The following is a 26,744-nucleotide window of genomic DNA, read 5'->3' on the forward strand; positions in this document are numbered from 1 at the left end:
ACAATGGGGACCAGCCTGTCTGTGAGCTTTCCACCCATGTCAGGACCCCACCTCGTAGGCTGTGGAGATGTGATGGAAGGTCATAGCCTCCAGGTATGTGACTCTAGCTCTACCCGCCCTCCCTCCCCCCAACACACGCACACAGCTCCATTGCTTCTGCCTGCTCTGGGCCTTTGTAAGCATAGGTCCCGAGTGTGCAGATCTGGGAGAAGCTGAGGACAGGTGCTGACTCTGGAAGATTTTCAGTCTTGTCTCATGCAAGTTAATGAGAGAAAGAGCTGTGGGCCATGTGCTATTGCCCTTGACCCTGACCTGGATGAGATGATCTGCTCTCCTGCCTGCACCCATTTCCCTCCTGCTTCCTTCTTTTTCTTTTTCTTTTTTGGTGGGTCATGGGGCTTGAACTCGGCCTGGGTGCTATCCCTGAGCTCTTCAGCTTAAGGCTACTGCCCTAACCTTGAGCCAAGCTCCACTTCTTATTTTTTGTGCCAGGGCTGGCTTTGAATCTTTATCCTCTGATCTCAGCCTCCTGAGTAGCTAGGATTACAAGTGTGAGCCACTGTGCCTGGCCTCTCCTGCTCCATTCTGAAGTTTTTTTTCCATCTGTCCTTAGGTTTTACACTGTTGGCTCTTAGACTCTGCTTTTCCCTGTAACCTCTCATCTCCTCTCCCGTAAAATGTATATGCTACTGCTTCCTGAGAGCCAGCCCTGGAGAGACTGACCTGGGTCATCCCCTGATGCCACCCTGTTTAGCACACCCACAAATCTCTAACTTTCCTAAGTTCTTCAAAGCCTTGGCTCAACACCAGATTGAAATTTTTTAATGACCCAAGCACTCAAAATATTTTGGTTCTCTTCCAAGATGTAATTCAAAATATATAGTTGGTATTTGTAATAACATAAGCTTTCCATATGTTCAAAAGAAAATTGCTCCTCTTTGGATTTTCTAAATGTAAAGCTTAGGTATGTTGACAGGGTATGGGTGTCTCACACCTATAATCCTAGCTACTCAAAAGGCTGAGATCTGATGATTGTGATTTGAAGCCATCTCTTTCTTCTTTCTACTTTCTTCTTCTTTCTTTCTTTTCTTTCCTTTCTTTCTTTCTTTCTTTCTTTCTTTCTTTCTTTCTTTCTTTCTTTCTTTCTTTCTTTCTTTCTTTCTTCATCATTGTCATCCTAGGGCTTGAACTCAGGGCCTGGACACTGTCATGGGCTTTCTCAAGGCTACTGCTCTACCACTAGAGCCACAGCACCATTTCTGGCTTTTTCTGTGTATGTGGTATGGAGGAATCGAACCTAGGGCTTCATGCACGCACTCTACCACTAAGCCACATTCCTAGCCAATGAGACTCTTATTATCTCCAATTATCTACCAAAAACCTGGAAGTGGAGCTGGGGCTCAAATGGTAGAGTGCTGTTCTTGACAAAAAAAGCTGAGGGACAGCATCTAGGCCCTGAATTGAAGCTCCAGAACTGGCATACACAGAAAAGTTTAGGTATGCTGAAGTTTCTTCATGTTGGTGCCCTGACTATCTTGTACCCCAGACACCTAAGGAGTATGTCTGCTGAGAGACCCAGTAGTGCTTTTTCTTCTCGCTGAGCAGCTGTTCTCTTTGCTACAGGGGAGCTTCTTTCGGCTCTTCTACCCTTGCCAAGAGGTGGAGGAGACCCCAGAGCAGCCTCTCTGGATTCCTCGATATGAGTACTGCACTGGCCTGGCTGATTACCTGAAGTTTAACAAGCGCTGGGTGGGGATGCTGCTCAACCTGGCTGTGGGTAAGGCTGGCCTGGCCACAGGTGCTCACCCAAGTGCATGGTCACATCCCTAGGAGACATCCTGAGAGGATGCCCAGGCACATACGACCATCTCTTAGTGGGTGGAGTGGAAAATTGGGAAAGACTTATAGGTAAGAGCTTTGGATGTTGAGATAGACTCTCCAGACTTCACTAGAGCAAGTTACTTGTCCCATCTGAATTCCTGCCTGCAGCATTGTAGTGTGAGATGTCTGCACAGCCACTGTGCAACACTTGGGATATGAACTGGGAGCGTAAGTGGTACTGTGACTCCTTTATCCAGTATGCACTAAGCCTTACTCTGAGTTAGCCATTGTGTAGATTGGTCATTTTTCTTTTTTCATTTTCTTTTTCTGGTAGTGCTAGAGATCAAACTAAGCATGCTAGAAAGTACACTAACACTGAAGTATACTCCCAGTCCTTAAAGCTCATGGAGAGCATACATCTCCTAAGTTCTCTCTGGTCCTACCTTCTTCTGGGTAGGATCATTGAATCAGTCACACCTAGGAACTGTACCTACAGTCCTGACATCTCAGGGACCTGCTTCCACTATTCAGTGTAACTCTGGAGATGAAACCAGAGGCCTCCTGCACACTATGCTGCACTGCACTACACACCAGCCCTGCTCTTTGGTATTATTTGAGTCATTCAGTTATTGCTGATGGTATTCACTCTCCCTAGGGAAGTGAAGAGAAGAAAACACATGACGATGGCCCTGGCTGGAGGAGGGGTAATTGGTTGTTCTCCAGAGGGGAGAAACCACCAACTTCCCCCTCACCCCATGCCTATGTTTAGGCTGCTTTTGGGATTACATGTCCAGGGCAGCCAGAGATTCTATAGCCTATGTCTCTGTACCAGGATCTTGTCGCCTGCCTGTTAGCTGGAATGGTCCTTTTAAGACAAAGGACTCTGGATACCCTTTGATCATCTTCTCCCATGGCATGGGAGCTTTCAGGTAAGAGTTTCAACCATACTCTTTGCCTAGTGACAGCAGCTGAGATGGATCTTATTCTCTAAGGGCAGAGTAACAGGCATCTCCATCTGCTAGCTGTCTTATCTGCCATCTGCCTCCTGTGGTAACCCTGGGTTCCCCTTCTCTAAAAGGCCTTTCTCAAGAGCTCTACCACTTGAGCCACAGCACCACTTCCAGCTTTTTTCTATGTATGTGGTACCGAGGAATTGAATCTGTGCCTTCATGCATGCTATGCAAGCACTCTACCACTAGGCCAGACTCATGGCCCAAAAGGATGAGTCTTATCTGCAGTTAATCACACACACACACACACACACACACACACACACACACACACACACACACACGCACACGCACCCTATGTTGTGCATCCATTTTGCAAGGTATTGACAACGGAGAATAAGACAGGCTCATTCCTAGCATCTTAACTTCCAAACCCCAGCCATACCCTGTGCGAACAGGACAAAGCCTGGATTTCAGCATTTGCCACATGAGGATGCCACTCACACAAAATGGCTTCTGAGGATTCCACTGGATTGACACCTACTGCAGGCTGCATCTGGATGGTTTTCTCCCTTTCTCCACGGGAAGGGACATGTGATGCCATACTCCATGATTTATTTTACCAGAGTTTGGGAATACTTTACTATCCTTTTAGGATTCTTTATGACTTCCTCTAGTTTCTTCCCCCTTGGTGTGTTATATGGCTTAGTAATTACAGTGCAGGTGTTCATAGTTAAACTTGTGAATGCTTTGTTTATCAACGTCTATGTCTAGTTTATATCCCAAAGTATGACACACATCTCAGAGGCCTCCCGACCCCAAACAATTGTCCACCCTCTATCCAGGGATTGCTTGTGTGTGTGTGTGTGTGTATGTGTGTGTTGGTAATAGGGTTCAAACTCATGGCCTGGGCCTCTTCCCAAGGCTAGTGCCCTAAGAACACTTTGAGCCATAGCTCTGATTCTGATTTTTCCATGGTTAGTTGAAGAGAAGAATCTTTTGGACTTTTCTGCTGGGGCTGGCTTTGAACCATGATCCTTAAATCTCAGCCTTTTGAGCTACCAGTGTCTGGTGGGATTGCTATTTTAAAATCAAATACCATCTCATCATTCTAACACCTTCAGTAGTGCTTGACATATAGGAGAGGCTCAGGAAATATTTGTTGACTAAGTGAATGAGTTGAGTGAATGAATGTTCCTCTTCTAATTAAAACTTTCAATAACTCTTGAAGTTAATCCCACTTTTTAAAAACATGTATGTGTACTGGTTCCAGGCTCTGTCCCTTAGCTTTTTTCAATCAAGGCTGGTATTCTACCACTTGAGTCATACCTCTACTTCCAACTTAATTAGTGGTTAATTGAAGATAGCCAAACTTGTCTTTTCTTTTTTCTCTCTTTTGTGTAATCAATCCAAATTACCTTCAAGATCTTAGTTTGGATGCCAGTTTGTCGTTGTTGTTGCTGTTTTGGCAATACTGGGGTTTGCACTCAGGGTTTTGAGCCACACCTCCAGCTCCCTCTTTGTTTATTTTTGAGACAAGGTCTCACTCAGTAGCCCAGACAGTTCTCAGATTCACAACCCTCCTGACCAGCCAGCCTCCCGAGTGCTTGGATTATAGGTATAAAACACTGCCCCTGGCCTTGATGGCACTTCTTTAGACCCATCCTACCCCCTATATTATGTTGTTTTCAGTATCTTCTGTACTTTGGATATTTTAACCTAATTATAAATGTTTTTTATTTGTGGAATTATTATTCCATATCTGCCTTCCCAGTTAGATTATCTGCCTGAAAAGTAATAGTTTCCCAATATCTATCTATCTATCTATCTATCTATCTATCTGTCTATATCTACCATCTGTGTTTGGCTGGGTTTTCATTCATCTAGAAGACTTCTGTTGAGCACATGCTCAGTGCCAGCCCCTTGCCATAAGATAAGCAAATTAAGAAAGTCATGAACTGGAGGAGCTACAGACTTCTAGCTGGCTAGAAGTAGAAAGTAGATATAGAGATGAGGCCAGGAAGGGAAGCAGATGGTTTCAGTGTTGCTTCCTCTGTGTGTGTGTGTGTGTGTGTGTGTGTGACATGGTTTTGCTGTGTAGTCTAGGCTGACCTCCAATTTGTACTCTTCCTGCCTTAGCCTCCCAAGTTCTAACTCACTAGTTTGTACTCAGCCTCAGTGCTGCTTTCTTAGTCAATCAACTGAATACCTGATGTATACCAGGGGCATGTGCCAGGGTTGAATATTCAGTAGCAGGTAAGAGAGTCCTTGCTTTTAGGGACTTCTGGGAAATTTTTTTATATGTGTGTATATGTGTCAGCTGTGGCTTGAACTCAGGACCTGAGCACTGTCCTTAGGCTTTCTCAAGGCTAGAGCTCTACCACTTGAGCCACAGAACCACTTCCAGCTTTTTCTATGTATGTGGTACTGAGGAATCGAACCCAGGTCTTCATGTATGCTAGGCAAGCACTCTACCACTAGGCCAGACTCCTGGCCCTGGAAGATTTTTCATCTAGCAGGGGAAGAGAAACAAATAAACAGCTATAGATATGCTCTTGAAAAGCATGTGAGCACAGAACTTTGGAATGCTGTTTTTGGAGTAAGACTCTTTAGTGAGGGGCTGGGAATGTGGCTTAGTAGTAAAGTGCTTGCCTAGCATGCATGAAGCCCTGGGTTCAAGTCCTCAGTTACCACATACACAGAAAAGGCTGGAAGTAGCACTATGACTCAAGAGGTAGAGTGCTAGCCTTGAGCAAAAGAAGCTTAGGCCCTGAGTTTGAGCCCCAGGACTGGCAGGAAAAAATAAAAAGAATCTTTAGTGTGAAGTCTCACTAAAGATAGACCAAAATGAATGACTTACAAATACTCTTTGCCCACCAAGGCGAAAGGGCAGGGAGGACAAAGGACAGAGGCTTTTCTCATTATATCTGTGGTTCATTTGGCTATGAAAGCCTTCCCTGTGTCACACACCTGTGGCTTCCCATTGCAGACAGGAGTGTATGCATTTAGATACAGCCTCACTGTTTGCACAACACCATTGTCTCCTGTGGTTCCCACTCAGTCCTCTGGAGCAGGCAGGTGGAAACATATGTCTTATGGCTGAGCAGGGAGGCTCCAAATGGCAGACAGATTGTGTCAAGGTAACACAGTTTGAACTGAACTGGGATAGGAGCGGAAATTGCTAAGCCTCTTCAGTCCAGTTTACTGTCTCCTCTGGAAAAATGGAAAAAGCCTAAAGGAAACTTAAATTGATCTCCCTGGCTGGAATGTGGGTTAGTGGTAGAATACTTGCCCAGCATGCATGAAACCCTGAGTTCCGTTGCTCAGTGCCACATAAACAGAAAAAGCTGGAAGAAGTGGTGCTGTGGCTCAAGTGGTGGAGTGATAGCCTTGAGCAAAAGAAGCCCCGAGTTCAAACCGCAGGATCAACACATACACACACACACACACACACACACACACACACACTGCAAATACTGACTAAAGCGTAAAGTTTATTTTTCACTGAGCATGGTTACATATGCCTGCTGAGGCAGGAGGACCATGAGTTTGAGGCTATTCTAAGGAATGTGCCAAAAATCTATCTTAAAATGAGAAGAAAAGTTTCTGATGAAAGAAAGCTAGATGTAGAGAAGTTACCAGAGAACCAGACTTCTTTCATATAATTTTTCTGTACTCTGTATGGCTTCTTTTTGTAAAGTTATCTCATGGCCCAGGGTGTCTGCCTTAAGTTCTAGCTATCATAGCTGCAACTCAGGCAATGCGTTCTCCCTTTAAAGGGAAATTTCTGAAAGTTGTATATAACAACTGCTTGCATCTCATTGGCCTGTCAGTTATTATAGTGTCTAGCTCCATGCAGTTCTGAAACCTTTGAAATGAGCCTGATTCAAACTGAGATTACCACAAGTGTAAAAATACACTAGATTTCAGGGACTATATGTGAAAATAACATGAAAAATATTTTAAACCCAATTGCCAGTGGCTCACATCTATAATCCAAGCTGCTCAGGAGGCTGAGATCTAGAGGATTACTATTCAAAGCTAGCCTGGTGAGACTTATCTCTAAGGTAACTGGTAAAATTCAGGGTTAACTAGAGATATGTCTCCAGTGGTACTAGCACACCATCTAAGCAAGCCAGCCAAGTATGCTCAAGGCTCTTAGCTCAAACCCCTGTGCCAGTTGTTGTTTTCTCCTTAAATAAGCAAGGAATAGTGCCAGGCACATACTTTTAGCACTTGGGAGGCTGAGGCAGAAAGATCTAAAGTTTAAGGCCAGCAGACTACATAGTGCAGGCTGGACTACAAATATATAATGAGACCCTATCTTTAAAAAAAAAAAAAAAGGATAGAATAGGAAAAAAGTAACTAATTTCTTTGTTTTCTTGGAATTATAATAAGTTAAATATATTAAACAGGTCAAATAAAATATAATAGGTAGGGGCCGGGAGTTTGGCCTAGTGGTAGAGTGCTTGCCTAGCATGCACGAAGACCCGGGTTCGATTCCTCGGTACCACATACATAGCAAAAAGCCAGAAGTAGTGCTATGGCTCAAGTGGTAGAGTGCTAGCCTTGAGAAAATCCAGGGACAGTGTTCAAGCCCTGAGCCCAAGGCCAGGACTGGGAAAAAAAAAAAATATATATATATATATATATATATATAATAGGTATAAAAGGCTATCATAGATTAAATAAAATATATTTGTTAATATTGTGTTTTATTTTTTGTACTGGCCCTGGGGTTTAACCTCAGGGCCTGAATGCTGTCCCTGAGCTTTTTGCTCAAGGCTAGCACTCTACCACTTGAACCACACTCTATTCTAGCTTTCTTGGTGACTAATTGGAGATAAGAGTCTCACAGATTTTCCTGCCCATGCTTTCTTCAAGCTGCAATCCTCAGATCTCAGACTCCTAAATAGCTAGGATTTTAAGCATGAGCCACAAGTTCCCAGCCTCTTTATTTTTAAAACATGTCTAATAGATGCTGGAGATGTATGTAACTCAGTGGTAGAATGTTTATCTAACATGCACAAGGTCTTGGGCTTAGTCCCAGCATCTTTAAAGAAAAAAAATTGTGTACAGAAAGTTCCTTTTAAATTTAGCATATGTCTGTTCACCATATTGGGCTAGCAGACTAATCACACAGACTAACATAGGGAACCTGGGAGGGAGACTGGGAGATGTGGTATTTTGGTGGCATGACAGTGTTTGCTGAAAATTGGATTCTCTTCCTGAGGGGAAAGGGGAAAGGAGGTGTTTGGAATAGGTAGTCAACTATATCTACCATATTCATTTTTTCCTGGGAGGTTGGAACACAGACAAAAAGATTCATGTATCAAATGGGAGATGAGTTGAATTATGAAGAAATACTCAGTGTCCCTGTCCTTAAGGAGTTCGACCACTAATTTGGGAAATGTAAAATATCAATATCAATATATAGGCTAATCAAAATGTCACTAGAGTAGCCTGAACATACTGGGTGCAGGGCTGGCCTGGCTCTGTGGGGTTAGAAGGCGCCTTGACTTGATTTGTACACATGTACGGTGAGATGAGGCCTGAGGAGGGCGCTTTGCCCATCAGCCTTTCAGCAGACAGCAGCCACCAGCAGACAGTGGTTGGTATGGGAATGAAAGCCAATTATTCACTTAGTCCCTTCCCTTTGTGAATCTGTAGGACACTGTATTCAGCCTTCTGTATGGAGCTGGCCTCCCATGGTTTTGTGGTTGCAGTGCCAGAACACAGGTAAGAAATGCCAGGCACCATGAGCTGTTCTAGACTGGGTTTTGGCAGTGAGCTAGGATATAGGCTAGTGTTCATCAATGCATTATTATTATTTGTTTTTTTTTTTTTAATTTGTTTTTTTAGATTTTTTTTTTTTTGGCCAGGAGTGTGGCCTAGTGGTAGTGTGCTTGCCTAGCATGCACAAAATCTTGGTTTTGATTCTCTGGAACCCAGGGAAAGTGGCTCAAGTCGCAGAGTGCTAGTTTTGAGCAAAAGGTGTCCAAGGACAGTGCTGAAGCCCTGAGTTCAAGTCCCAGTCCTGGCAATAATAATAATAATTTTTTGTTTTGTTTTTTACAGTGCCAGGGATCAAACTCAGGGCTTCAAACATACTAGACAAGTGTTCTACCACTGACCTACGTCCCCAGCCCCAATGTATTTCTAATCTTCCCTCAGTCATGCAAGGTGTGTATTATTGCTCCCCCCCCCCCTTTTTTTTTCATTTTCTTTTTGGCATGTCCTAGAGCTTGAACTCCTGGGCGTTGATTCTGAGCTTCTTTTGCTTTTGCTCAAGGCTAGTGCTCTACCACTTAAGCCACAGAGCCACATCCAGCCTTTTCTGAGTAGTTTATAGGTGGTAAGAGTTTCATGGACTTTTCTGCCTGGGCCAGCTTTGAACAGCAATCCTTAGATCTCAGTCTCCAGAGTAGCTAGGATTACAGGTGTGAGGCTATTACACCCATTTTAAACAAAAGAAAATCCAAGCTAAAAGATACCAGATAACTTACCTAAATTGACAGAGCTGGGACGATGTTCAAATGCAGGTCTCCAAACCCAGTTTGGTTTTTTTTGGGGGCGGAGGGGTGGTCAGTTGTGGTGCTTGAACTCTGGGCCTGGGCATTGTCTCTGAGCTCTTGTGTGCTAGCTCAAGGCTAACCCTCTACCACTTTGAGACACAGCACCACCTTTGGCTTTCTGATGGTTCATTGGAGATAAAAGTCTCACAGACTTTCATGTCCAGTCTGGCTTTGAATCATGATCCTCAGATCTCAGTCTCCTGAGTAGCTAGAGTTATAGCATGAGCCACTGGTGCCTGGCTTTTTTTTTTTTTTTTCCCCAAGTCCTGGGGCTTTAGCTCAGGGTCTGGGCACCATCCTTAGACTTTCTTAAGGCTAGAGCTCTACTATTTCCAGCTTTTTCTGTGTATATGGTACCAAGAAATCAAAACCCAGGGCTTCATGCATGCTAGACAAGCACACTCTATCTACCACTAGCCCATACTCCCGGCTTTATTTTATTATTATTATTTTTTTTTTTTGCCAGTCCTGGGGCTTGAACTCAGGGGGCCTGAGCACTGTCCTTGGGCTTCTTCCTTGAGGCTAGTGCTCTGCCACTTGAGCGACAGCACCACTTCTGGCTTTTCTATGTATGTGGTACCGAGGAATCGAACCCCGGTCTTCATGCATGCTAGGCAAGCACTCTACCACTAGGCCAAACTCCTAGCCCCTATTTCCGGCCTTTTTTTTTTTTTCAAATCTCATTTGCCCATATCTCCTTTGCTACCTGCACAGAAGGTGCCCGAGTTCTTGGGGAGGAGTTGGTAAAGGGGAGGAGTAAGCTAACAAGTGTCTTCTGTCTTCTCTCTGATCTGATGGCATATGTATCTCAGGGACCAGTCAGCTTCGACTACCTATTTCTATAAGCAGCCCCCAGAGGAGAACCAGCCCCCTAGTGAGTCACTGGAGGAAGAATGGATCCCCTACCGCCGAATCGAGGAAGGGGAGAAGGAATTCCACATCAGGAATCCTCAGGTATGCCTTTCCAATTGAATAGGAAAAGCTAATAAGACGGCCTTCTCTATTATATGGCATTTATTGTGTTAATGGGCCATTGTTATAATAAAATACGTTAGAGAAATAACTTAGAAAAATTTATTTAGCTCATAGTTTGGAAGTTCTAGTCCCAAATCAGGCAAATCTACCACTTTGGGCCTCAGATGTTGGGTTGGGGAGCAAATCCACTCACCTCTTGAAGTGGGAAACAGAAGAAAGAAAAAGTCTAAGATCCCATGATCCCTTTTGAGGGCATGTCCTTGATGGCTTAAAAGGCCTCCCCCTAGGCTCCATCTCCTAAAGGTTCTAGCATCTTCCAGTAGCGCCTTTTAGGGAACCAGGAATGTTTAGGAGACACTTATCTATGCCATACATAGTGCTCTCTGTAAGCAAGATGTGTGTATGTGTGTGTGTGTGTGTGTGTGTGTGTGCGTGTGCGTGCTCGTGTGCACTAGGGATTATAGGCACTGAATTCAGAGTCTTGCTAGGCAGGTGCTCTCCTACTTGGGCCATACCCCAAGCTCTTGTTCTGGAGAAGGGAGGCAGTTGTGTGGTTTGAACTCAGGGTTTCACTCACACTTGCTAAGCAGGTGCTCTGCTCCTAGAGCCATAATCTAGCCTCATAAACAAGACTTTCAACTAACTTCTCTCTCCCTCTCTCTGTTTTTCTCTCTCTTGTGATACTAAGGGGTTTGAACTCGTGGTCTCTTCCTTGCTAGGCTGACAAGATACCATTGGGCCACACCCCCAACACCCTCTCTTAAAAAGTTTCAATCATAGCACATCTGGAATGGCTTTTTCACTCCATAGAATAAATGGGATAGTGATCAGGATTTTTACAATTATCAGTGAGAGAAACCCAACTTCAACTTGTATACGTGAAAAGGGGAGCTGACTTGCTCATCCAAGCAGGCCATAGGAGGCATGAGACCACTGGAGCCAGCCAGCCACTGGTGGCTCACACCTGTAATCCTACTCCAGTTCTGAAGGAACCAGCAAAAAGTCCATCTGGAGATGTGGCTCTCTCGAGTGGTAGAGCCTCAGTCAAAGAAGGCAGCTGAGTGAGTGTGGAGCCCTCAGTTCAAACCCTGGTTCTGGCAGAATAAATTTTTAATATATGTTTATTGTAATTAATAGAAGGGTTACATTATATTCGCCAGATAGAAGGTGCATTACTCAATAATCATTGCTATCCCTTCTCATGTTTTTGTCCTCATTTCCCTCCCCAACCCCTGGCAGAATAAATTTTTAAAGCAGGTATAATAGCCTGAGGAGAGGTGTCAAAATAAAGGCTCCCACCAGCCACATGGTGTTAGATTAAAATGGAGAAGTCCTCAGAAGACAGAGTTAAGGGGAGAAGGAGGCACTAATTAAATGCTAGGCAAACAAAAATAACTGATGTGTACTATAAGTAGACAAACAGAACCCAGTGCTGAAGTGTTAATAAGAACACTATTAGGGGCTGGGAGGTAGATTGCTCATCTAGCATGCATGAAGCCCTGGGTTCGATTCCTTGGTACCGCATACACAGAAAAAGCTGGAAGTAGTGGTGCTGTGGCTCAAGTGGCAGAGCACTAGCCTTGAGCAAAATGTGTTCAAGGACAGTGCCCAGGCCCTGAATTCAAGCCCTAGAACTGGCAAAACACTCTCTTTCTCTCCTTCTCCCTCTCTCTCTCCCTCTCTCTCTCTCTCTCTCTCTCTCTCTCTCTCTCTCTCTCTCTCTCTCTCTCTCTCTCTCTCTTAAAATTTCTTTTCAAAATGCTATAATAGCTGGGGAAGTGGCCCTTGGTTCAAAGTGGTAGAGTACTAGACTGGAGTGAAAACGCCCAAGCCCTGGGTTCAAGACCCACAACCAACCAGAAAAAAAAAGGCTATATATATTATCTTGCTTAGTCATTCTAACAACTTAATAGATAAACAGGTAGACTCTGAACAGAGCTAATTCCATTTTGCCATCTGGTGGTTCCTAGGTGAGCCTGCAGTGCTTTCTGGGATGCGGTGGCAAGCTCCTCCCACATCTGCCCCAGTCATTGGATGGCACTATTCTCACTGGATAGCTGAGGAGTGCCTCAGCTCCTCCTGGGCCTGGCTGTGTTGCAGGTACACCAGCGGGTGAGGGAGTGTGTGCAGGTGCTGAGGATCCTGCAGGAAGTCACTGCTGGGAGGACTGTCCCCAATGTCTTGCCTGGTGGATTGGATCTGATGACCTTCAAGGTATGGCCCCAATTGGTATGTCCCAGAGTTGTATATTCATCAGAACTGTCCCGATTATAAGCAATAAACCTATGTCAAGTTGGGCACTGGTGGCTCATGCCTGTAATCCTAACTAACTACTCAGGAGATTGAGATTTGAGGCCCCTGGTTCAAAGACAGCTGCAGCAGATAAATCTGAGAGATTACCATCTCCAGCTAACCAGCACAAAAAGCCAAAAGTGGCTCAACTAGTAGAGCACCAACCTCGGGTAGAAGAAAAACAAAGCAAGAGCTTCATTTTAAATGTTTTATGGCCTTTTAAATAATAGGTAAAATAGTACTGTTTTTGTATGCCATGGAATATTCTGCTGTATAGTTATGAATATTACTGTATTATGAGTACTTAAAATAGTTCTTACACAAACTTCCAAAGTCAGAACTATTACCTCTGTACACTGAAAGAAATCAAGCGTCGGAAAGGCTAAGTATCAGCTGGTGCCAGTGGCTCATGCCTGTAACTCTAGCTACTCAGAAGGCTGAGATCTGAAGATCGAAGTTGAAAGCCAGCCCAGTCAGGAAAATTTATGAGACTCTTATCTCCGGAAGTGGCACCGAGGTTTAAAGTGGTAGAGCACTAGCTTTGACTGCAGAAGCTCAGGGGGCAGCACCTAGGCCCTACAACTGAACCCCCCACCCCCCAAAAGTGCTAAGTATTTATCTAGGATTACTCGCTAAGTGATCAAACATTAAACTTGGGTTTTCTGACCACAAAGCCTCTACTTTGTGCCCCCAGAACCCTTATTAAGGCTCTGGTAATCACCTCCAAGAGGAAGAATCTGCCTTGGCAGCCAGTAGGTGAGGCAGAACCTGGAATCTACAGGGCTTCACTGGGTATTTGGGGTGTGTCATCTGTCCCCTCTGGAGGGCAGTGCCTGAACACTGCAGTATAGGCCCTAGGAGCCTGAGATGGCACTGGGGAATGGCAGGCTGCAGTTGGATTATTTAAGAGGCAGCCTCTCAGAGAAAATGCAGACTAGAAAAGCTAAGTAGTAACTTTTTACCTAACAGACTAAGATCCTAAAACTGATTACTCCCTCTTTTAATAAGCTTGGAAAAGTTGATGTCCTCCAGTTTGAGGGTGAGAAGACAGTTGCCCACCAAGGACAGTTTGGAAAGATCTTTCAACTCTATTAATACCCATTCTCTGGACCAACAATTCCCAGTTCTGGGAATTTATCCCATAATACCTGCATACATACAGCATCGCCTGGGTACATGCATGCCAACGTTGTTTGTAGTAGCAAATGACCAGCAGGAGCCTAAGTGTTCGTCATTAAGAGAACTGGGTACTGGTTTCTGGTATAATGGTTGTATTATTTGGCTAATGCTAATTGCTATAGCAAATAAATCCCCCAACTTTGTGTCTTAGTGTAATAGAAACTTGTTTCTTTTCTACATAAAATGTACAGGGTTACTCTTGTGCAAGAGGCCGTTCAGAGATCCTGGCCCCTTTCACCTCAGAGCTCTAACAACTCCTCCTCCTCCTCCTCCTCCTCCTCCTCCTCCTCCTCCTCCTCTTCCTCCTCTTCCTCCTCTGGTGATGGTTCTGGGGCCTGAACTCAGGGTTTGGGCACTGTCCCTGAGCTTTTTTTTTTTTTTGCCAGTCCTGGGCTTGAGCTCAGGGCCTGAGCACTGTCCTTGGGCTTTCTCAAGGCTAGAGCTCTACCACTTGAGCCTCAGCACCACTTCTGGATTTTTTTCTATGTATGTGGTACCGAGGAACCGAACCCGGGTCTTCATGCATGCTAGGCAAGCACTTTAACCACTAGGCCAACTCCCGGCCCTGTCCCTGAGCTTTTATACTCAAGGCTAGTACTCTATCACTTGAGCCACAGCTCCACTTCTAGCTTTTTGGTGTTTAGTTGGAGATCAGAGTCTCATACACTTTCCTGCTTAGGCTGGGTTCAAATTGGAATCCTCAAATATCAAGCTAGGATTTATAGGAGTGAGCCACCCAACTGTGGTCTGTACCTTCTTTCACTTGTGAATCTCAAGTGTGCTGTGTACATTAAGCCAATGGAATGGGTATAGGTTTTGTCAGAGAGAGAGAGAGAGAGAGAGAGAGAGAGTTAGTTACCTGGTTTGAGCTCAGGGCCTTGTTCTTGCTAGGTAGGAACTCTACCTCTTGAGCCACATGCTCCCCAGACAAGAGTTTTTATGGATCAAGCTTGAAAGTTTACATCATCTTTGCTTACATTCTTTTTGGCTGTGAGCCTGGGGACAGTTGTAGTGATCACCCAACTGTCTATGTTTTATGATGGAATCAAACATAGCTGTAAGAAAGAATGAGTAGTTCTCTGTGTTAATATTGTTATGTAGAAACATTGGTTACAGAAGCACCTGTGAGAAACGTGGGACTAGTGTACATTTATATTCACTCACTCATGTAGAAGCGAGGTCTTCAAGGACACATAAAGAACTCTTATCAGGGCCTGGGAGTTTGGCCTAGTGGTAGAATGCTTGCCTAGCATGCATTGAAGACCCGGGCTCGATTCCTCAGTACCATACAGATAGAAAAAAGCTGAAAGTGGTGCTGTGGCTCAAGTGGTAGAGTACTAGCCTTGAGAAAAGTCCAAGGACAGTGGTCAGGTCCTGAGTTCAAGCCCCAGGATTGGCCAAAAAAAAAAGTCCAAGAACTCTTTATCTTCTTGGGGGTAGAGAAAAAAAACTGAGCGGGTGAGAGACTTCTCTGTATACTTCTGATTTGGTAGGTGAATATATTCACCTACTAAAAAAATAGCTATAAAGGCAATCTACCCTGGTTGCTAGTCTGAAGGTACTGAGCAAAGAGAGAGAATTTAGGTACAAAGCCCTGGGATAGAAGTAAAGAAAGTAAAGGATCTACCAAGCAGAGGCTGGACTTCAAAGACTGGAGAGATTTCTTGAGTCTTCTAGCAGGTAGCTCCGGTGACTTTTTATGGCCCTGAAGGCTTTTGGGACAACCAGAAATAGACATTTATCAAGCAGTCAGAACACACAGACTCACAGTTTTGTCCCTTGAGCTCTGGATAAAAATCAGGATAGCCAGCAAGGAAATATAAGCCTGAGTCATTTCTGTACAAGTAGTCCTTGCTCCAGAGAGAGTGGAGTGGCCACAGGATTCTTCCCTGCCTCTCTTCTACATGGACCATGCAGCCTCCCCTAGTTCTAGCTCATGAGTCAAGGACTGGAGGCTGGAGAGGGTTTACTCTCAGCACAGTCTCACTGATGAACCTGGGAACTCCTTTCCATTTACTTATTCATATGTACTTGAATGTCTGTCCTTGGCAGATATTAGCCCTGGGAGATGATAGAAATGTAAAGATGAGCTGGGTGCCAGCCCAGGCACAGTGGGTGCTGGTGCTGTAATCCTACCTACTGAGGAGTCTGAGATCTGAGGATCATAGTTCAAAGCCAACCCATGCATGAAAGTCTGTGAGACTCTTATTTCCACTTGACCACCAGAAAACTGGAAGTGGCACTGTGGCTCAAGTGGTAGAGTGTTAGCCTTGAGCTGAAGAGCTCAGGGACAACACCCAGACCCAGAGTTCTAGCCCCACGACCAGTGGAAAAATGAAAAGATGAAAACTGGTTCTTGGGATTCCTGCTATAAAAGGCTGGGTGTGTCTGCTCTCTAGTCAAGAAGTTCTTTGCTGGATTTTGTTTTGTTTGTGGTGGTGAGGGTAGAACGCAGAACTCGGGCATGCTGGGGACGTGGTCTACTAATGAGCTGTACTCCCAGATGTTCTTTTTGTTTTATTTTGTTTTGGTTGGTCATGGGACTTGATCTGAGCTTTTCTTCTCACATCTGGCTTTTAGATGGTTAATTGAAGATAAGAGTCACATAAATATAGGCATGAGCCACTAGCACCTGGCCCAGGTGTTCATTTATTTATTTGTAAGCTTTAGCAAGGAATTATTTTAATAATGACATGAGAGTAGAAATATTTACAGCGCTCTACCCAGGAAATCGATCTTACTACATAGCCTATGCTTCTGAGTATGCTCCAGGCCGGTGTCAACTATGCTCAGATTAGAGGTTAGTTGTTGTTGTTTTAACTTTTTTCCCTTTCTTTCCTCCCCTTTCCTTCTTCCTTCCCTTCCTTCCATCTGTCTTTCCTTTTCTTGAGATAGGGTTTTGCTTTGTAGTCCAGGCTGACCTCAAGTCCTCCTGCCTCAGCCTCCTAAATGCTGAGATTACAGGCAGGCACTGCCAGGCCTGTCTCTAGGGTTCCTAATAGTGTGGTGTGGTGGGCTCACCCGCTGTATTATGGCCTTGCCTCATTCCCTCACTGCTTCTTCCTCTCGCTCCTGGGGAAATCCTTACAAAAGCAGTCACAAGTTTCTGGCCTGGCTAAGTTCTCTGCTTTTCTCAGGGCAGCATTGACATGAGCCGTGTGGCCGTGATGGGACATTCATTTGGAGGGGCCACGGCTATTCTGGCCTTAGCCAAGGAGGCCCAGTTTCGGTGAGTTTCCCTCCCGGTGAGGCTACTGCCCGAGATCCATTCTGCAAGCCTGTTAAGAAAACATGGTGGTTTCATTACTATTTGAGAGCCTGGGAGTTCGGTCATTATTCTAAGAGGAGACAAATGAAAGAAGCGAGATACTAGATGCTAAATTCGCAGTACTAGAATTTAGACCCTAGGCCTAAACTCCGGGAGTTTCACATGTCAGGACAGCCATGTGAGACTTCCTGAAAGGAAGAACTCTTTCCCCCTCCCCAGAATTATTCATGGCTAGACTGATAAGCAGTGTTCGTGGCTGGCCTTCTTCCAGGTGTGCTGTAGCCTTGGATGCCTGGATGTTCCCTCTTGAACGGGACTTTTACCCAAAGGCCCGGGGCCCTGTGTTCTTCATCAATGCTGAGAAATTCCAGACTGCAGAGAGTGTCACCTTGATGAAGAAGATATGTACTCAGCATGAGCAGTCGAGGATCATAACTGTCCTGTGAGTAAGCCAGGTTGAGACCCCAGCATCCTTCCCATGTCCCAGCAGTCATGGCTCCCTTTGATTCTTCTGAACTATCCAGAGCCTTGCACCTAAATACTTCCTCAATTTCCAAAGTTAATTTCTTTGGATTTTTGTATTTTTCTTCACTCAGATCTGTCTGTAGTGGTTTCTTCAGTAACTTACATGGCTGCATGATCGGATTTACCTTGTGCTTGCCTGCTTGCTTTTCTTTTTTTCTTTTTTTTTGGTTCGGTCATGTGGTTTGAACTCTGGGCCTAGATGCTGTCCCTGAGCTCTTCAGCTCAAGGCTATTGCTCTACCACTTGAGGCACAGTGCCCACTTCTGGTTTTCTGGTAATTAATTGGAGATGAGTCTCATGATGACTCAACCCATAATCCTAGCTACTTAGGAGGCTGAGATCTTGAGGATCACAGTTTGAAGTCAGCCCTGTCAAAACAACACATCCAAAAAAAAAAAAGCCAGGCACTGGTGGCTCATGCCTGTAATCAATCACCAGAAAACTGGAAGTGGAGTTGTGTCTCAAGGAGGTAGAGCACTAGCCTTAAGCAAGAAAAGCTCACGGACAGTGCTCAGGCCCTGAGTTCAAGCCCCACCACCCACAAATAAACCAAGTGTAGCTCAAATGGTAGAATATCTGGCTTTGTCAGCAAACTAAGCAAGCTCAAGGCCCTGAGTTCAAACTCCAGAACTGTCACCTGCACAGGTTAAAACATAGGGATAGTAAGCACTGGGGTCTCATCTCCCTTCCTCAGCACTGTCCAGCAAGATAAGCATTTTTCCTGAATTTCTGGCCTGTGGTTGTCTAGGACTTAAGCCACTTTTGAAGTTAGGTATGCTGGGTTCAAATTATAGCTCTTTTGGCCAGTGGTTCCTGCCTATAATTGTAGCTAATTTAGAGGCTGAGATCTGAGGATTACAGCTCAAAGCCAGCTGGGGCAGGAAGTTTTAAGACTCTTTATCTTCACCAAGAAGCCAGAAATAGATCTGCAGCTCATGATAAAGCACTAGCCTTAAATAAAAAAGGCCCTGAGTTCAAGCCCAGTATCAACACACCAAGATATACAACAATACACACACACACACACACACACACACACACACACACACACACACACACACACACACACACAATTAGAGCTATATTCCCAGCTATCACCAATGACCTGGGATAGATCATTTCTCTCTCCAGATTCTATCATAAAGGAAAATACTTTCTTGATGAAGTTTCTGGGAAGATTCCTGTGTTAATATGTAGAAAGTATCTGGCACATAGTAGGTACTTGACACTTGGACACTTAGCCTCCAGATTCCTACCAGTTGTTTTTCTTTTCCTCTAGTGGTTCTATTCATCGGAGTCAGACTGACTTTGTTTTTGTGACTGGCAACTGGTTTAGCAAATTCTTCTCCTCCCAGACCCGTGGGAGCTTGGACCCCTATGAAGGCCAGGAGATTATGGTGCGGGGTATGCTGGCCTTCCTGCAGAAGCACCTTGGTAAGCAGAGAACTGGGACCAGTGGGCAGATGTGGGACCTCTACTTTCCCTATCACATAGTGTGGTCCCTTCTGACACAGCTGGGTCCCAAAAGATTTACATCAAGGAAAACTGAATGAAGACAGGTAAATAGAAGTATAGAAAAAACACTTACCTGAAAAGTTTAGAGATCCCAGCTCTGACTCTTACTAGATGAATGACCTTGGCCTCATCATTTGACCTCTCTGTATCTTGGTTTCCTCACTATAAATGGAGAGTTCACCTCTCAGCCCCACTGCCTCTATCCTGACCCACATTTATTATTATTCACCTCATCTGCATGTCAGGGAGGTTATGTTGATAATTGAGCTACGTTTGTAAGTGTACTTTTTTTTTTTTTTTTGTCCTGGGCTTGTGCTCAGGGCCTGAGCACTGTCCTTGGACTTTCTCAAGGCTAGAGCTCTACCACTTGAGCCTCAGCACCACTTCCAGCGTTTTTGTATGTATGTGGTAGGAAGGAATCGAACCCGGCTCTTTGCGCATGTTAGGCAAGCACTTTAACCACTAGGCCAAACTCCCGGCCCATTTCCGGCTTTTTTCTGTGTACATGGTACCGAGGAATCGAACCCGGGTCTTTGTGCATGCTAGGCAAGCACTCTACCACTAGGCCAAACTCCCTGCCCTGTAAGTGTACTTTTAAGAAACTATGCATGAATGAGGTACCAGTGGCTTATACCTTTAATCCTAGCTACTAAGGAGGCTAAGATCGAAAGGCCACAGTTCAAAGCCAGTCCAGGCAAGAAAGTCTTTAAGACACTTATCTCAAGTAAACCATCAAAAAGCTGGAAGTAGAGCTGTGGCTCAAGTGGTAGAAGGCTAGCCTTGAATCAGAAAACTTAGGCCCAGGGCTACTAGTTTGGCCTAGTGATAGAGTGCTTGCCTAGCATGCATAAAGACCTGGGTTCGATTCCTCGGTACCACAGATACAGAAGAAGCCAGAAATGGCACAGTAGCTCAAGTGGCAGAGCACTAGCCTTGAGCAAAAATAGTGTCCAAAGACAGTGCCTAGGCCCTGAGTTCAAGCCCCAGGACTGGCAAAAAAAAAAAAAAAAAGTTTGTCTTTGGCTCTTCCTCTTATGATATCCATGGTGCCTGCCTCTGTTTCCTTCTCAGTTCCCCATGTTCTCCATCCAAGGTTTTTTTAAAAATATTTCTGCCAGGGCCGGGAGTTTGGCCTAGTGGTTAAAGTGTTTACCTAGCATGCATGAAGACCCGGGTTCGATTCCTCGGTACCACATACATAGAAAAAAGCCGGAAGTGGTGCTGAGGCTCAAGTGGTAGAGCTCTAGCCTTGAGAAAGTCCAAGGACAGTGCTCAGGCCCTGAGCTCAAGCCCAGGACTGGCAAAAAAAAAAAAAAAAAAAAAAATTTCTGCCAGTTTTTTTTTTCTCTTATCAATTGTCTGTTCATTCCATTTTTGCTTCCTGTAACTTTGCTTGGCTTAAACCACTGGTGCCTTCTACCTGATGCTTTTACACCTTTCCTCTAAAGCTCTCACAGCTTATAGCCATACTTAACTATATCTATAGATATAGGTGTAGATATATTTATTTTTCCCTTAGCCTCTTCCTTAGGGAGGGATTTGATTATAATAGCATATATTTCCTGCCAAAACATGGTTGGCCTTTGCCCAGGTTTGGAGCTCCCTTGATCAGCTGTCCTTTTTTTTTTTTTTTTTTTTGCCAGTTCTGGGCCTTGAACTCAGGGCCTGAGCACTGTCCTTGGACTTTCCCAAGTCTAGAGCTCTACCACTTGAGCCACAGCACCACTTCCAGATGTTTTTCTATGTATGTGGTACCAAGGAATTGAACTCAGGTCTTGTGCATGCTAGGTCAAACTCCCGGCCTCAGCTGTCCTTTTTGATGTAGTCAGAATGGAGTGCATGATATAAGCCACTGCAGTGCTGGGTGTAGCATACCAACATCAGGAAGTGGCCTGGTTTGCCTGGACTGCTAAGGTTCTACTCCAGTCTAACCTGAAAGCAAAGTCTGATACTTCACAGCTCCTGTAGCCCCCCAGCCTGCTGCTGTCCCTTAAGACCTGACCAGAGACTAGCCTCATATGGTATGGCACCCAGCAGCTTTTTAGATATTTAGTCACCTCTGATGGCCTGAGTTCATGATGCTGAATGCCATTACCTAAAGCTGTTTCCTGTTCCATTCCCCGTGCTGCCACTTCTTACCCCTTTCCTGTGGATACCTCTTCATCAATTTCCCCTTAAAGAGCAGTGCCCTGGCTTGAACATGGAGTGCTAGATACAGTCTGACCAGCACCCAGCGCAGAAGGGTGCTCACCTCTGTACTCTGTACACTGACTTGTCTAATCGAGTGGCCTGAGTGTGTTCACAATTATTACACATGTGTCATACATTTGGATTGAGTTGAGTTTGCTTTTAAGATATATTTGTCCTAGGGGCCGGGAGTTTGGCCTAGTGGTTAAAGTGCTTGCCTAGCATGCACGAAGATCCAGGTTCGATTCCTCAGTACTACATATATAGAAAAAGCCAGAAGTGGTGCTGAAGCTCAAGTGGTAGAGCTCTAGCCTTGAGAAAGTCCAAGGACAGTGCTTAGGCCCTGAGCTCAAGCCCAGGACTGGCAAAAAAAAAAAAAAAAAAAAAAAAAAAAAGATATATTTGTCCTATTGGGAATGTACTGATATTTTGAACTGAATTTGCATTCTTATATGTAGGCCTATTCATTTCATTTTGCACATTGTCTTCCAGCTGAGTTTAGAGACTTAGGTTAATAGAGCACCCTTTTTCCCACCTCCTAAGACTTGAATGATTCCTGGCTTCTGGATCCTCATCATCCTTTCCTTTTTCCTCCTAGACATCACGCCTCTGTAAGAGTTTAAAGCAGAAGATAAGGTTGGGCACAGATGGCTCACGCCTGTTATCCCAGCTATTCAGGAAGCTGAGATCACAGTTAATCACAGAAAAAGACAGAAGTGGTGCTGTGGCTCAAGTGGTAGTACACTAGCATTGAGCAGAAGAGCGCTGGGACAGCACCCAAGCCCTTAGGTTCAAACCTCACTACTGACAAAGAGAAAAAAAGAAAAACAAAATGGAATCTCAGGGACATAGGCCACTACTGACAAAAATTAGTTAAAATAAAATGAGAGCTAGGAACGTGGCTTAGTGGTAGAGTGCTTGCCTGGTCTGCATGAAGCTCTGGGTACATGAAGCTTCAGTACTACATAAACACAAAAGGCTGGCTCAAGTGGTAAAATGCCAGCCCTGAGCCAAAGAAGCTTAGGGACAGTGCTTAGGCCCTGAGTTCAAGCCCCAGGACTGGCAAAAATTAAAAAATAAAATGGGGCCGGGAGTTTGGCCTAGTGGTTAAAGTGCTTACCTAGCATGCATGAAGACCCAGGTTCGATTCCTCGGCACCACATACATACAAAAAAGCCGGAAGTGGTGCTGAGGCTCAAGTGGTAGAGCTCTAGCCTTGAGAAAGTCCAAGGACAGTGCTCAGGCCCTGAGCTCAAGCCCAGGACTGGCAAAAAAAAAAATAAAATAAAATAAAATAAAATGAAGGATGATAAGGGAGGCCAGGGATGATGAGGCATGTGTAGAATCCTAGCTAATCATTGGTGATAATTAGTGTTGCAATCAAGGCTAGTCTGGGCAAAAAGTTAGCAAGAACCCATCTCAACCAAACAAGTTGGGTGAGGAGGTGTGTATAGGGGGAAGGATAGGAGATCTGAGGCCAGACCTGGACAAAAGTGGAACCTTACTTGAATAGCTGCCTCCCACTTGGCTGAAAATGGAAGCCACAGCACCTCCTCCACCGCCATACCACGCCTGCCCCTCAGACCCACTTCCCTCCTTCCCAGAGCTCCCTTCAGTGCCCTGTCAAGGCTGCCATCCATTCATGCTGTCACACCTTCACATTTCCCCTCTGCGGCTCCATTTCATAGCAATGTTTCTCTTACCTTAAAAAAAACAAGCTGTGGGGCCGGGAGTTTGGCCTAGTGGTTAAAGTGCTTGCCTAGCATGCATGAAGACCCAGGTTCGATTCCTCAGTACCACATACATAGAAAAAAGCCGGAAGTGGTGCTGAGACTCAAGTGGTAGAGCTCTAGCCTTGAGAAAGTCCAAGGACAGTGCTCAGGCCCTGAGCTCAAGCCCAGGACTGGCAAAAAAAACCAACAACAAAAAAAAACAAGCTGGGCCCAGTGGCTCACACCTGTCATCCTAACTACTCAGGAGGCTGAGATCTGAGGATCACAGTTCAAAGCCATCCTGGGCACAAAAGTCCATGAGACTTTTATCTCCAATGAACCCCCAGAAAACTGGAGTGGCTCTGTGGCTCAAGTGATAGAGTGCTAACCTTAAGCTGAAGAGCTCAGGCACAGCGTCCAGGCCCAGAGTTCAAGCCCTACAACCAGAGGGAAGGAGAAAAAAAAAAAAAAACTTGAGGCTAGGTATAGCCCAATGTAGGGTACTTTCCTAGCATGCATGAGTCCTGGGTTCCATCCCTAGCACAAGGGCCTGGGCACTGTCCTTAAGCTTTTGTGTTCACAGCCAGCAATCTACCACTTGAGACACAGCTCCACTTCTAGCATTCTTAGTAGTTAATTGAAAATAAGAACTGGGCACAGTGGCTCATGCCTATAACCCTAGCTACTCGGGAGGCTGAGATCTGAGGATCTCAGTTCAAAGCCAACCCAGGCAGGAAAGTCTGTGAGACTCTTATCTCCAATTAACCACCAGAAAAGAGGAAGTGGCGCTGTGGCTCAAGGAGCAGGGTAGTAGCTTTGAACTGAAGAGCTCAGGGACAGTGCTTAGGCCCAGTTCAAGTCCCATGACCGAACTCCTGCCCCCCCCCAAAAAAAAAGAAAATTAGAGTTTCACAGTCTTTCTTGTGTGTGCTGGCTTCAAACCTCCTCAGATCTCAACCTCCTGAGTAGCTAGGAGTACAAGTACCAGCCACTGTTGCCTAGCTACATGTTACCCTTTGTTACTAGGATTATTGAGTCATTTCTAAAGGTTTTAAATGAATAGCACTATTATCACTACTCCTCCCCACCCCAGCCTAGAACCTGCCCTTTTGGTATCCCAGGCAGCCCTCTCTGGTACAACCTGCTCGACCTATGATAGTTACATTTGGACCTAACCTTACTAGGACTTGGCTAACCTTGTTTTTTGTTTTTTGTTTTTTCCCTGTCAGATCTGAAAGAGGATTATGATCAATGGGACGACCTCATTGAAGGCATTGGACCATCACTCACTCCAGGGGCCCCACCCTACCTTTCTAGCCTGTAGGCACAACTGGCCTTTTCATGAGCTGAGTTCTCCATTTGGGGGCTGCCGAAGGGCACCCATAACCTATCAGAAAGTGGTCATCATGATTGAATAACTGCTGATTGAATAACTAGATACTTTAATCTGGGGTTTGTTGATCTTAAAATCATATGAGAATGGTGATCACTGACTGGCAAATTGAATCGGAGACCTGAGCCAGGAAATGAGCAGTGGATTGGGGTTAGGGGAGGCCCAGGCCCCAAGCTGAACCTGTGAAGCCAAGATATAAAGACTGACAACAAGCCTGCTGTCTCACTGGGACCAATGTTGCCTCTAGAGTGCAAGTAGGGAGGTCTTCAGGCCTGCCAGGCCCTCTCACCCAGCTTCTCAACCTTGCCCTTCCCAGGGTCATCCGTGCTTTAGATAACTTTCTACACTGTGAACCATCATCCAGTGCCTAAAACAGAATCAGTACTCAAATCAGTGCTGTCTGGGGTCAGAAAGTATTCCCATAACCTAGGGAGAGATGCTAAGGTACAATGGGGTCTTTCAGAAGACCTAGGTGTCTTTGTGATTTGCCAGAAATTAATCTTGTAGGTTACGAGGGTCAGATTGAGCTGGGGCTCCGTGGCTCGCACCTGTGATTCTAGCTACTCAGGAGGCTGAAATCTGAGAATCAAGGTTCAAAGCCAGCCCTGGCACAAAAGGACATGAAACTCTATCTCCAAGTAACCACTAGAAAATGGGAAGTGGGGCTTGGCTCAAGGGTAGGGTGGTAGCCTTGAGCAGAAGAGCTCAGAGACAAGGCCCAGGCCCAGGAGTAGAGTGGTAGCCTTGAGCTGGAAGAGCTCAGGGACAGTGCCCAGGCAGAGTTCAAGCCCATGACCCACAAAAAAAAAAAAAGAGAGAGAGAGGGTCAGATAGAGTGCCAAATAGCCATTAGCACCACCAGAGGGAGCTGTGTTGGTCATCTCAAACTCTGGAGGCCACGCCTAGGAGGGCTAGCACCAGCTTGGTTTTGCTTCTTACCTCAAAGGCTATGAACTACCAACTTGCTCAGAATCAAGGTGCTTTAGTTGTCTTTTTTGTTCTGAGACCCTTACTCCAGATTTTAAGTCTAGATATAGACCCAGTTTTTATTCTGTTCCATTTTTAATTTGGAGGCTATTGGTACTCATGTTTGCCTGGTGGTCTGTTGAAAGATTCTGTTTAATCTGCATTAGAGCAAGACAGGGAACCATCTGGAAGTGTTGGATTTTTTTTTTTCCTTCTGAATTTCTTTGTTCACTAGCCACGTGAACCTCCGTGGAAAAATCTTCTTTATAAGGAAAGGAAGTCTTAGAGATATGTGTGGGAACTTGAGTCTGAAACTCCATCTCCTTTATTGAGCTTCTTGCCTATAATTTCAGGACCCTGGAGGCTGAAGCACAAGTTCAAGGTCATCCTGGTTTACATTGCAAGGCCATGACCCAAAAAAACAAAAACAAAAAAAAAACTTCGTATCTCAATCCAATGAGAGGATCCCAGAGGAGACAAATACTAGAAGGAATATATTTGCGATCTACCTAGTAGTCTGAGATCAGGGCTGCTGAAGGGCCTTTGAATTTCCATGTGATGTAGCATTTAGAGGATTTCCTTGACATCCTGGGCTCTGGAGTTAGCCACCCTAGTTTGAGTCCTGGCTTTACCACTGGATAAATCTGAGCAAATTATGTTCTCTTTCTAATCTCAGTTCCTGCATTCTAAAATTAGGAATTGTTAAGAGGATCAAGTGAGAAGGTGTGTAATCATGGGTAATTAAAATGTGTTTCCTGCTTTGCAGAAATATGGAGGTTTTCTGGTTGTAGGTGTTATTTTCTAGATTAATTGCTTGATGGATGGGGAAAGTGACCATATGATTTCTTTCCTTCAAGATTCAATGAAGCCAGGCTTCCGAGGCTCACACCTGTAATCATAGTTACTCAGGACACTGAAACTTGGGGAAATCACAGTTTGAAGCCAGTTTGAGCAGAAAAATCTCTGTGATTCCATCTCTAACCAGCAAAATGCCACATTGGAGGTATTTCCAGCTTTTTTGCGATTAACTGAAGAGTCTCAGGGACTTCCCTGCCTAGACTGGCTTGAACCAGTATCCTCAGGTCTCATCCTCTGAGTAGCAGGGATTTTAGGCCTGAGCCTCCAGCCACTGGCTCTTTGTTTTTCCTCAGTTGTTTTCCCATTCGTTCTTCCTCCTCCAGCAAAACATGATGACCCAGAATTAAGGTTTTTATTTTTATAGAAGGCATTGTCTATCTGTCTAAGAAAAGGGGATAATGTGAAGGGATTAGTGTTAGGACTTCAGTTCTGACTTGCACTGGCTTTTGTAGGCAGAGGAAATACATTTCTCAGCTGGAACAGAAAGTGCGGGAGAACTAGCCTCAAGTCCACAGTGCCCTGTTAGGC

The 26,744-nt window shown here is 44.9% G+C and overlaps 1 protein-coding gene across 3 annotated transcripts; it reads left to right on the forward strand.

The window, feature by feature from the left end:
* On the forward strand, nucleotides 1-24,337 carry Pafah2 (platelet activating factor acetylhydrolase 2). Of its 3 annotated transcripts, XM_090335518.1 has the most exons (10): nucleotides 1-93; nucleotides 1,624-1,777; nucleotides 2,654-2,750; nucleotides 8,442-8,510; nucleotides 10,159-10,300; nucleotides 12,422-12,535; nucleotides 16,930-17,021; nucleotides 17,332-17,502; nucleotides 18,865-19,019; nucleotides 24,229-24,337. In XM_090335518.1, exons 1-10 carry the CDS (start codon nucleotides 4-6, stop codon nucleotides 24,321-24,323), a joined length of 1,179 nt encoding a protein of 392 aa, XP_090191644.1. In that variant the 5' UTR covers nucleotides 1-3; the 3' UTR covers nucleotides 24,324-24,337. The 3 variants fall into 3 exon arrangements, with proteins under 3 accessions (XP_090191644.1, XP_090191642.1, XP_090191643.1); XM_090335516.1 differs by lacking the exon at nucleotides 18,865-19,019 and having other exon boundaries at nucleotides 2-93; XM_090335517.1 differs by lacking the exons at nucleotides 1-93; nucleotides 2,654-2,750 and having other exon boundaries at nucleotides 1,755-1,777.
* The last annotated feature ends 2,407 nt before the right edge of the window (nucleotides 24,338-26,744 follow it).

The sequence above is a fragment of the Megascapheus bottae genome, chromosome 6 (assembly GCF_031878675.1).
Source record: "Megascapheus bottae isolate mThoBot1 chromosome 6, mThoBot2.hap1, whole genome shotgun sequence".
Classification (NCBI taxonomy): domain Eukaryota; kingdom Metazoa; phylum Chordata; class Mammalia; order Rodentia; family Geomyidae; genus Megascapheus; species Megascapheus bottae.